At 33.9% G+C, this 12732-nt stretch overlaps 1 protein-coding gene across 1 annotated transcript; it reads right to left on the bottom strand.

Annotated features, from left to right (window-relative positions):
- Positions 1–5327: 5327 nt before the first annotated feature.
- Positions 5328–12497, bottom strand: LOC126595007 (beta-glucosidase 40-like). The gene is made up of 13 exons (XM_050261321.1): positions 12014–12497; positions 8190–8256; positions 7899–7957; positions 7748–7823; positions 7588–7659; positions 7340–7427; positions 6984–7239; positions 6782–6897; positions 6472–6695; positions 6250–6281; positions 6069–6171; positions 5857–5965; positions 5328–5754 (listed from the first exon to the last, which is right to left on the bottom strand). The coding sequence occupies exons 1-13, from the start codon at positions 12158–12160 to the stop codon at positions 5568–5570; spliced, it is 1536 nt and encodes a 511-aa protein (XP_050117278.1). The 5' UTR covers positions 12161–12497; the 3' UTR covers positions 5328–5567.
- Positions 12498–12732: the final 235 nt, after the last annotated feature.

The raw sequence follows: 12732 nt of genomic DNA, 5'->3' as shown, positions 1-12732 counted from the left end.
TCCTCATAGTCCGGCGGAGTAACTCCGCCCATCATGTAATTATCTGAACCAAACAGGGACCATAATGTAAATCTAATGCTACATCATTTTCGCATACATGGACTCTCACTCGGTTTCAAATATCTCATCCCAATTAGATTAGTTTAAAGTATGATACTGCTTTGTGTGTGAGTTTATTTGGTGGTTTTACTCATTAAACCAATTAGTCCATACACCTAGAGAGATTGCTTCAATGAAATCAACTTGAAGAAGAATTTCTCAAAAATAAAAATAAAAAATCTTTAAATCTTATAATTACAGTCAGCATATGGTGATACTGTAGAACTGTATGCTTATTTCTAAAAAAAAAAGAAAAAATACTGGCATATAATACCTTTCTCGGCTTTTTGGCTGAGGTCAAGTGTAGTATTTGTTCAAATTAATATTGGATACATGTGCTAATGTTTAAAAATGATATCAGAGAATATTTAGGTTAAACTAAACAATACGCCATGTATTATCGAACTTATCAGGGTAAGTTGAATTTGACCTCATACTTGTATAAGAATACCATAAGAATATAGTGTCAGTAACTTTTTATTGTATAATTTTTTAAATTTGAGGTGGGCTGAAGCCCAACACGTTTTCGTTTCACCTTTCATTTTCCCAACCCCAAAAAAAAAACAAATATCACGCAGTAAAAAGAAAGTTCCCATCGTTAAAAGTCAACCCAGTCTTCCCCAGACCGTTTCCCCTTGTTTGTCTTCGTGAGGAGATGTTTCAAGCATCGGATATTAAAGCGTTACTTCACATATCATGTCATAATATAAGTGAAAATAACGATATATTTTTTGTGTAACTTTACTTATTTTATTACACTTATATGTGGAAAAATTTCTCGTTTACATGATTGATTTAGAATTACGATAACATCACCTTGATGAAATATTATTTCTTTCGTCAATGGAATTATTTGAATACATAAAAAATTAGCTGATTTGTCGATTCCTTTTTTACCATACATGTTTTGTTATTGTATTTGGATCCAATTGTATTAAAAATGTATAAGTAATTGTCAACTTATGTGATTTGGACTAAATCGGACAATTTATTAGTAATAATAATTAATTAAAAATCAAGCTCGTCATCTATATAAACAAAAAATTTAAAATAATCTCGTTGCAATTTCAAATAAAGTAAGGCCCATGTCATTTTATTTACTACTACTTATCATTGGAATGTTATTTTCTGCTTTTTTATTTATTTTTTATTTTACTATTCTGAAGACCATTGGATTTCATGCTAGTTTTGTATCATGCATGCAAAACACACTACAGTCTTGGGGTCCAAATAAAGACCTATAACCTTAAACAGACACATAACCAGGGATGGATGGAAGTAGAGACCAAGGTGGTCCCAGAACCATCCAAGTCCAAAAAATATATATGTGAAGGTCTTGCGAGACCCACCGAATATTTGGTACAAGTCATTTTTGTACCTATTACATATTTGATGGAATGCATTTTAAGCACATCTCGACATGTTGTTTTGATACAGGTCCCTTCTTTTTCCTCCCAAAAAAAACATAGAGCCATAATATACATTGTATAAAAAAGTCCAAAAATAAAATGTCAAATTTCATTAAATATTAAACCTATAAAAATAAGTATGAAAAAAAGAAGAAAGTGAAGCGTTTATATATGATTAAATCATTGGAACAGTTAGGACCAAAAGAAGAAAATAATGGAGTACGATGCAAACAACATGTCCTCACCCTCGCTGGTAGGTACAGATCCGAATAGGAAGGAAAATTATTAATGAATAATTAATTTATTTATATAAAACGTGCTGTTGCATTTTCACCAATATTAATTTATTAAAAGAAATATCAAATATTTATTACACCAAATAAAAACCATCAAATATTTATGGGAGAAAATTAATTGGAGGGTATTTTTAATGTTAGACGTGAAGGACATTTGGTGTTAATTTCTGAGAGAGTGACAGAGACGAGGAGGAGGAGGAGGAATTGTTGTAAAATAATTAGGTCCACTCCTTTCGGTGTCGGTTTGGTCATACGACTAGGATTCCCAAACACACTGTGTTTTAAGTTTTGTTTGTTGGAATTTTGGGGTAATTACTACGCCAACAACTAGTCCTCCATTTATGGATTTCAATTGAATTAGGCGGGTAATCATTTTCCAGGCCTAACAATACCATCGCAGGCTGCGCGTTAAGTACATTAATACAGCCCAATTGTTAATATCATTTTTCGGCAACGCAGTATTCTCGAACTCGAGTGCAAGAAGATGAACACACTCAAGGACGGATATACGTTTGGGACTAAGGTGGTTAAAGATCACTCGGAGTTTCGGAAATATACATATGAATATTTTTCGAGGACCTTCTGATGGTTAGTTAGTACGGGTCTTTTTTGTTCCCATCAAGTGTGGGTTGAGAATTCTCGACAAATTCTTTTGATCTCGCTCATCAAATTTGTTTCGGTTGTTGACATTAACGCAATATAGTTTGGCTGACGACAACAAGCCCACCAAGTATTTGAAGAAATGCTTCAGTGAATAAACTGAAGAAAAAAAAGTTTGCATTTCGTGTTCTCTTTTTATCTAGAAATTTTTACATTTAACATTGGAACCTTCCAAGGTCCAAATTCTAAATCGGCTCCTGAACACACTATCCATCCAATTGGCTCATCGGTTCCCCTTTTTGTGGTCTAGTTCACGTTGGAAGACTCGTTATTATTATTTTCAGCACAATTTGACATGTACATGCGAATGGGATTTGGATTCCATCGGAATCCTAAAAATCCTCACATCTGAACTATTCATTGTGTATTGTGTAGTAAAAAATTATTTGACTTTTTTTTATTTAAATCTAAACACAAATAGTACCTGACAAAAACTGACCGTACAATATACAATGAACGGCTAGGATAGGATCCCCACAAAGTGAATCCAGAGAGAGGATCCTCTTCCATGCAAATGAAATATATTAAACCGTGATTGGTTGGAAGAATGACAATAGAATAGTACTAGTGAAATCAACTTAACTAGGATCGAAGCGATGGACGTGTCATATTTTGCCGCCCTTGTTCATGGTTAGGCCAATTGGCATATTCAATGGGTTAGATTTTGGCTACGCAATCCTTATCATGGAGGGGGAGAACTATAGGTTATTCCTGGTCAACACGAAGATTATGCAGAACATAATTGACCTATGTTTAAACTTAGGTATGACTGGTTGATTAGGATAACTTATAAGTGGAACTAAGATAGAGTTGAGTGCAGGACCAAAATAAAATACAATTAATTTTATGCTTTTGTGAGAAGTGCCATAGAAAGATCGGAGATTCTACACAAGTTTTTCTATTGAAGGACCTAAAACCAAGTCTAATGGTTTACTTTTGGCTTATAATTTAAGACAACTCTAACATAGAGTTAGGTGGGCTAAAGATACAAGTGTTTTTATACTTTTGTGAGAAGTGTCCAACGAATTACGTGATCAAAAACTCTTGACAAGTCTTTCTCAATCTAAGGACCTAAGGTACTAGTTGACTGTCAATTGGGGTCAAGTGTTGGAGCGCAAACAGTTTTGATAGCTTGAACATTGGATTATGATCGCTTCCTCGACGCGACAAGAACATGAATCAAAACAACCCTTGTGTGCATTTGATGAATCCTTCTGGTGTAATTTATATGCAGAATTTCGCAGAACGTAAGGAGCATCAGTTCATCACCTCCTTGTTCAAGTAGAAGAAGCCAAGAAGTTCTTGAACCATAGAGCAGACTCCTTAGGGTATCTCTTGAGATTGTCTTTGTAATCAACCAAATATAATCCGAATCTGAGTTTGATTGCCTTCAGCGCCAGTTTGATTACCAAATGAGTTGCTTGACTCCCAAGAGAAAGGAATGGAACACTCATTCCTGAGTTTGCTTGCCTCTATATACCATCTTATGTTGCAGCTGATGTGAACAACCACATCATTTAAATTAATCAGAATTTAATTTAAATTAAAAACCATTTAATAAACCAATAATTAAAAAAACCGGAATTAAATGGTGATTGTGACATACGAGAGTCTTCTCCTTCTTTCCCTTTGCCTGCTTCACCCGTTTCTTGTTCCACGCTAGTTCTTTCACGGCATTTTGTTTTTAGCCTCCTCGCCATGGATGGAAGCAGATGAAGTAATGGAACACGCATTAGCGTAGTCTGTCATGGTGCGGAAGATCTCAGGCAGGCGAGTTTTGAGACTCCCAAGTGACTTATCCCTTACCTGGATACAGTGTCTCTGGTGAGCTTATCATTCCCCCTTCCTCCTGATGAAATATCAGAGTGCGCAACAAACAAGATTACAAAATAATAAGAACATTATTAAACAAATTGAATGCCAAAATGGCTACATAATCCCAAGAGACTACATCGTGACTGACTTGTTAAAACTAACTAATACAAGCATTATTATATATAGTGAAAACTAAAGCAAACCCTAATCCTTAAAGGATATAGAAAACTAAAGCACAATCCTAATCCTTAAAGGATATAGAAAACTCTAATAAACCCTAAATCCTAACCCTTAAAGGATATAGAAAATTCTAACATCCTTGTCCCAAAAGAAAACCATAAACTAATAACTAATTTTCCAACAGTATGATGGTCTTTATCACAGCCGCAAAGGACGATATTGCAGATTTTGCGAGTTCATCAGAAAGCTTTTCAAGAGAATCGTGCCATGAATGGAGGAGAGCTTGGATTGGTGGACGCTGAACTCTTGGCGGGGATGAGATTTTCTGTTTTAAGCTGCTCTCGATAGGTATGAGATTTAGCTTCAACCAACTATTAAGAGCTTGGATGTATTGTTTTTGATGAATCATGAGCTTTTCAAAGTGAGGATGCCATTCTTGGAGAACATTCCAAAGCTGGACAGTGCGGTCATGGTGGTGCTTGGTTGTTTCCATCGGAGTATGGGCAATGTCTAGGGACTTTAGGTCTGTAACAATCTTCAACTGGCTGCCGTGATGTGTGCACATGTTCTCCCACATTTTTGCCATCCTATGATGCCGATGTGATGTGTGCACATGTTCTCCCACTTTAGGTCTGTAACAATCTTCAACTGGCTGCCGTGAAAGAACTGGCGTGGGAGAAGAAGCAGGATTGAACGGGGAATGAAGGAGAAGCCTCCTCGTTTGCCACAATCACCATTTAATTCCAGCTTTTTTTTTTTTAATTATTGGTTTATTAAATGTTTTTTAATTTAAATTAAATTCTGATTAATTTAAATGATGTGGTTGTCCACATCAGATACCACATAAGGAAATATGGTAAGAATAGCATTACTGGTGTAACAATATATTGATTGCAAAAATAAATCAAAAGCTAGTGATTTCAAATCATATTTTTCTTTTCATAGAATCATAAGCTATTTTTGTTCCAAACGTCTGCCCACAAACTATGATCTGAACACTGTTTATGATGGCTTGCTCGATCCCAAAGAAAAATGAACTGCAACAACCCTCGTGTACTCGATGAGTTGGGGTGCAAGTGCAGGACTTCAGATTCACAACGTCAGATGATCATTGCCTTGTTTGAGTAGAATTCAAGAATTTCGTGAACCATTGAACGGAGTCCTTTGGGTATCTCTTGAGCTTGTCCTTATAATCCACAAAATAGAGACCAAATCGAGAAGTGTATCCAGCCGCCCATTCCCAATTATCCAGCAGAGACCAAGCAAAATAGCCTTTCACATTGCAGCCGTCTTCTCTGCATTCAACGAAAACAGAATGATATCAGCTTTTACGCCACAAAATATGGACAAGAAAAAGTATATTCATAGCTAGCGGATTAATTAAAGATGGTTAATACTTGATTGAAGCTAGCAAATTCGTAAGATAGTCATGGTGGTATTTAATCCTTTTCGTATCCTTTAGAGCATCCTTGAGAGAAATGAATGGGCTATTCGGGTCATCCATGCCTGTGGAAATAATGAAACCAACAAGATTAACTCATGAAATGTCCCGTGAACATGAAGAACTTTTGGATTTCGCATCCCTTCTATTTGGAACTCGAAACATTACCATTTTCAGTGATAATCACTAGAGGATTGCCGTACTTTTTCTTAATGTAGTTCATTAATTTTCTCATCCCCTCTGGCACAATGTATAACCATATAGAATTCGCCTGCAATTTCACACAAGCTTTCATGTCGGATCAAGTAAAAATTGCAGTAATTTATGAGAGTTTAACTACACTACATACCCTATCGCCAATAGGTTTCCCGTCTTTGAATGCTGAAAACATGGAAAAAGAAAAGATATCTTCAGCTAACAACGAAAATTTGAATGATAACAAGTTACGGAACTCTAATAAGTTGGTCTTTGTCTTCCCATCTCTGAATTGGTGATTCCGACAACTTATGGAATAACTGGAACGTAGAACTGTTAAAGAGGAATATGTAGCGCGTTCAATGTGAGTACTTACGAAGAGTAATGGCACCAGAGTCTGCAAGGCTGTCATTGAGTAGATGTCCAATTATATCAGCGGTATCGTTGCTTCCATAGAAGGTGGTGTAGTGGTTAATGCCCACAAAATCCAAGGACCCTTTAATTAGAGCAGACTCGGATTTGGAAAAGGTTGGCAGCCGACTTCCAACCCTACTTCTCATAGAGCTTGGATAATCCCCAAACATAAATGGATCAAGAAACCTGCCGTTCCAACATAGTGATTACATAAATTATAACGCAGTTCCTAGTCAAATATAACTAAGTAATAAAATCAAATTTGTGATTACCAGCCAAGCTGAAAATCTTGGGCTATTTTAGTTGCAACGACGTCTGCTGTCGAGTTTGTTGCTGATTCATACCAGATAACATCAAATGATGCCCCAACCGATCCACGCTGTTTTGACTGCGAAGACACCAAGTAGTATCATTAATCAACTTCTGTTGTTAATAGTTACGCGCATGAATATTTCTCCATTCCATCATTCTTACCTTGTACTTTCTCCGGTAAATATCAGCCGCGGTTCCATGAGACAGGATGACATTGTGAGCAACCATGTAAGGCTCAGTTGCCGAGTTTCCTGCCCTGCAGAAAAGGAAAAGGGGGATAGAGCACCTTCCCGGTGCCTCGAGCCCTACATCATATCCTTGTATAGAAAATGTATGTGGCTCGTTGAATGTGATCCAGTGCTTCACCCTGTCACCAAAATTTTGAAAGCATGCGTCCGCGTATGTTGCAAAGTCCTCTCTGCAATAGACTAAGGCCATATGAATCACTCGAATCCAAAACTCATCGTTAATCAAACTTACGGAAATTATAGGCACAAAACTGTCAACGTTGAGATTACATGACTTGAGGGTTGAGCCACCCGCTGTATTTGTCTTCCAATGCTTGAGGGAGGTCCCAGTGATAGAGGGTCACATACGGTTCAATTCCTGCATATACAGAATCTCATAGTTCAGCCCATGATTCCATCCTGATAAATAAACGTTCGATGCTGAAATTTCTCCGTTGCCATTAACAATTGTGACGGAGCTTAATGCAAAAGTCGGAAGTACATACAATATTCTGGAGAAAAATGAAAATGTATGGCACCTTTGGCTAGCAATGCATCGATGAGACGATTGTAGTAATCAACACCCGCCTGATTAATGTGTCCGGTTCCATCTGATATACGAAAAGCTCGCAGTTAAAATTTGATGAACTAATCTTGTATGTGAAGTAAATATGAACTCATAGGACTAATAGAACTTACTGGGGAAAATCCGAGTCCAGGATATCGAAAATCTGTAAGCATCCATTCCCATGTCCTTCATACGTTGCACATCCTCCTGCTTGCAACTAACTTAACATTTGCTCGATTTAACAAAGAAAATGCAAAGGGTAGTTTTGAGTACCAGACTTGCCTTATAACGGTGATACTCATCTACAGCAACATCTGCATTACTGGAATCGGCTATTTTACCTGCAAAACAAGGCAAATGATCCGTATGCATTAAGTGTTATATATTTTTGAATTGCTTCCTAAAACATGGACGATTTGAGTGTCACATGAAATATATATACGAGTGTCTTCCTTCTTATTTAATGATCATGTGATAAGTGAGATACTGTGTAGTTGATAAATGTTCCAAAGTACGGTAAAAAATAATTTAGAAGTAAAACAAAAGATTGACCATAAATTAACAAATTATTACCAAAAGTATGTGAAAAGGTGTCCCAGATAGAAGGCCCCCTTCCGTCCTCTTTAACTGCACCTTCGTACTGACAAAAATCAGAAGGTAAAACATGTAAATAACTTGTTTTTTTATAACCATAGTCCTCAAATAATTGTGTATCATATCAAAAGTACAATTGATATTAATAAAATTTTAAATAAATTACGAAATAAAACAATATCTGGTTGATGAAAGACAAATTCTGAATGTTTTCGTGGTCCCTATATAAATGAAAATTTATAAACATCAGAAGGCTGGTTTGCAAATGTCGTGAAGGAATTAACTTGGCTCATTGAAGAAAGGTTCTGAAGAAGAAAAGTTCTTTCTCAATTTACTTTGTTACGGAATTACGAAATTGTAATCAGAATCATTAATATTATAAATTATTTATGGACAAATTTGATAAAATCATTATAAAATATTTATGGAGTAATTAGGTTTTCATCCTTATTTTTACTACTCTATTGATTAAAACTTTATTACTTTTCAATTTTTGATCAAGGTCCTTTGTATTAATAATATCATTAATTATTTCAATAATAAAATATTTTTTACTTCTAAATATATTCATTTAATATTAAAAATATTACAATTAGTATATTTATATTTATGGCTAAATTTTTTATCATATATTTTTATTTTTAGTTTGTACCCATTTTTAATTTGCAACCCTTTTTTAATTTGTACCAATTTTCCTTTCAGTTTTAATTTGTACCCATATATTAATTTCTTTTTGTGCCCATATTTTTTAAAGTTTTATTTGTATTGTACCCATATTTTTTTATTTATTTGTACCCATTTTTATTTTTGCTAAATGTACCCATTTTGAAGAATGTATCCATGTTTTGATACAATAATTTTTTGGTTATTTTTTATGAATGTACCCATGTTTACACACACACACAATAATATATTTATATTTTAATATTTTTAATCCCACAAATTATGGTTTTTTATTTAAAATCTCATTACTATAAACAACTATAAATTTTAATTTTTAATTTAAAAAATATAGTAACGTACATAGAAATAAATTATCAATTAATTTCAGGGACTTGGATCAAAAATTGAAAACCAACAAGGTTTCAGTCAAAGACTATTCATAACTAGGGACCGCATCCAAAGTCTCCCAATATTTATTTATTTACTGTCATTGATTGATTGAATGACTTTAAATTTCATTTTTTTCCTTAAAAAAATCCATAAAAAATTATTTATAATATAAACAGTTTTGATTATAAGCACAACATTTTAAAAAGGAGAAATTAGGTTCTCATCCTTACTTTTGCTACTCCATTGATTAAAACCTTATTCTTTTTCAATTTTTGATCAAGGTCCTTGGTATTAATAACATCATTAATTATTTCAATAATAAAATATTTTTTATTTCTAAATATATTCATTTAATGTTAAAAATGTTACCATTAGTATATTTTTATCATATATTTTTATTTTTAGTTTGTACCCATTTTTAATTTGTACCAATTTTCTTTTTAGTTTTAATTTGTACCCATATATTAATTTCTTTTTGTGCCCATATTTTTTAAAGTTTTATTTGTATTTGTACCCATATATTTTTTATTTATTTGTACCCATTTTTATTTTTGCTAAATGTACCCATGCTAATTATATGTACCCATTCATGTAATTTTTTCAAATTTTTAATCTTAAAATGTACTCATTTTTAAATATACCAATTTGTTATATGTAAAATGTACCACTTTTATATATATATAATCTATTCAATTTTTTTCTAATCCATTTTTAAACATATATGGGTACATTCTTTTTTCTTTGATTTGAGAATGTATCCATGTTAAGTTTAATCGGAAAAAGTTACTAATATTATTAAGCCTAATATCTCTTTCTTTCTTTATTTTTGATTTTGAAGAATGTACTCATATTTTGATACAATAATTTTTTGGTTAATTTTGATGAATGTACCCATATTTATATACACACACACACAATAGTATATTTATATTTTAATATTTTTAATCCCACAAATTATGGTTTTTTTATTTAAAATCTCATTAATATAAACAAATATAAATATAAATTTTTAATTTAAAAAATATAGTAACGTACATAAAAATAAATTATCACATTAATTTCAAGGACTTTGATCAAAAATTAAAAACCAATAAGGTTTTAGTCAAAGAATATTCATAGTTAGAGACCGCATCCAAAGTTTCCCTTTTAAAAATCCAACACTAGCTAAATTAAGGAGGAACTCTTCTTCAATGTTAAGAGCCAGCCAAGCTACTCTCTACCTCGTAATAGGTAGTGGTCCTTTTTTGAGGCCAAAAACTGAAAAACTCCCGAAAATGAACTGGAATTCCGATAATGACCTTGTTTTCTCGATTGCATGACTTTGTGGACTCCGGCCCTCAACCGTCATTTTGATGTGAGCTGAAGTACTTTTTGCCTTTTAAGTAGGGATGGTATTGGTACAATTACTATACCAAAACCTATGTACCAATTACTATACCAAACTTTTGGTATGACAAAATCTATTATCATTACCATACCAAATTTTCGGTATACCGAATTTGGCATGTCAAATAGTTTGGTTGATATGGTACCACTTTGTTTTGGGCCATCATTTTGGGCCAAAATTTGATTTTTTTTTTTCCAATCCAATTCAAGGCACAAATGTGTTTTGGCCACTCCCTTTGGGTTTTTTTTTTAAACTTTTTTATTTAATTATGAGAATTTTATAGAGATTTATTTAAGAAACAAGAAGTAAATAGATGGAAGAATTGCTGAAATAACTCAATATCCCTAAAAAATAGTACAAAGATTCTTAAATTTCATTTCTACATTCTTTAAAATTGTACAAAAATTAACTTGATAGACAAAGTCAGAGAGAAAGACATCCCAATTTGATGAAAGAGAAGATGAGATGGACTCCGGAGAGAGAGAGAGTTGCTGGAACTGGAGCAACAGAAATGAAGTCGGTGGCTAGATGAGTGAAAAGACGAAGAGTTGTAGCGCAAGAAAGCTTAGGTTTTTTTATTGGGAATTTGGGAGAGTAGATGTTAGAGGGTAAGATGATTGGATAAATGACTAGGAAAAAAATATAAGTGCATATATAATGATAATAATACCTAATTATATATAAACAAATAATATAATATTAATAGTAATAGTACGGTACTGTACGATATACCACTTGTAATGGTTTACCATTAGTGTACCAAAAATATATGGTACGGCACAAATATTGTACCATTACCAATGGTACAAATTTTCTGGCATAACTTTGGTATGGTACGGTTGGTATGGTAATTTGGCAAAAAATTTCATCATACTTTTGAGTGGATTTATTTAGCAATAAAATTGAAAAACCGGAAAAGCCCCTATGCTCCAGCAATTACATCACCATGACATTCTATCTTCACGTGATTACCGTGAATCTGCAGATACATTGACTTGCAAAAACTACAACTACAATTTTGTTTCAAACATGCATTATTTGCAACGATGAGTCAAACTCGGAATCTTAAGTGCTCGGGCGCTCAAACGCAAGTGGGCGTGAATACTTTTAATCAAGTGAGCTATCTGCATTCGCAGTGTCGCACCTAGCTTCCAGTTACTAGTTAAGTTTTACGAGGAACGGAGCGAGAAAAACATCAAAACTCAGAGTATATGATGCAAATGCAAATCCCAGTAATTAATCACCGACTGCTGGAACCCAAACACTAAAAAACAGAAAATTATAATCACAAGAATAATGAGTAATTAGTGATCTTTAACCACCAGGTTAATCAAAAGGGTAAAAGAGTCAGTTGAAAAAGAACCTGGAAAGCAGAAGACGCAGTTCCGAAAACAAAACCTTTGGGAAAGCTACCCCTGTTGATATCTGAATCCGATAAACATGTTGGAAACCCAACAGCCAATAGAAATGCTGTGACGACCAAAGCTAGGCCTCCTCTTTCCGACCCCATCACTTCTCAACGGAGGCGGAGATATTAAGAAAGAGATTAGCTTCTAATCCCTGCTTAATTAGAGAGAGATTAACGAAAACTACGGGGGAGGAATTTGTAGAAATGCGTGAGGGAATAAGGGAAGAGTATTTATAGTGGTGAGTATATTTGCAGTGAGAGACAGATAACGTAAAAAATGGGTGGTTGAGTTCGATAAGGCATTAAAAAACGTAGTGCAGTGGGTGGTGGTCTGGTCACTACCAAAAGTGGCGGCGCGCTACCGGCGGGAGGGAGAGAGAGGGAGAGAGAGAGAGAGAGAGGTGAATATATATAATATATATGTGTATGTATATTCATATCATAAATGTATTTGTGTATCCAGTCCATGAGGATTATTTCAAATTGCAAATTGATTCATTTTACATTGCCTTTGCTTTTATCAGTCATCCTGGACTGTAGTGGATTGTTTTACAGCCCTTTGTTTTTGGAATATAGTGTGTTTTATAGTCACGCTTGGCATTCCTGGAAATGTACGAAATGTTTTGACAATGATTGAAAGCTTTTTTTTTTTTTTTTTTTAATAAATGATATTA

The sequence above is a fragment of the Malus sylvestris genome, chromosome 13 (genome assembly GCF_916048215.2).
Source record: "Malus sylvestris chromosome 13, drMalSylv7.2, whole genome shotgun sequence".
Classification (NCBI taxonomy): domain Eukaryota; kingdom Viridiplantae; phylum Streptophyta; class Magnoliopsida; order Rosales; family Rosaceae; genus Malus; species Malus sylvestris.
Note: the sequence above shows the minus strand (reverse complement) of the source record. Positions and strands in the feature narration are given on the sequence as shown.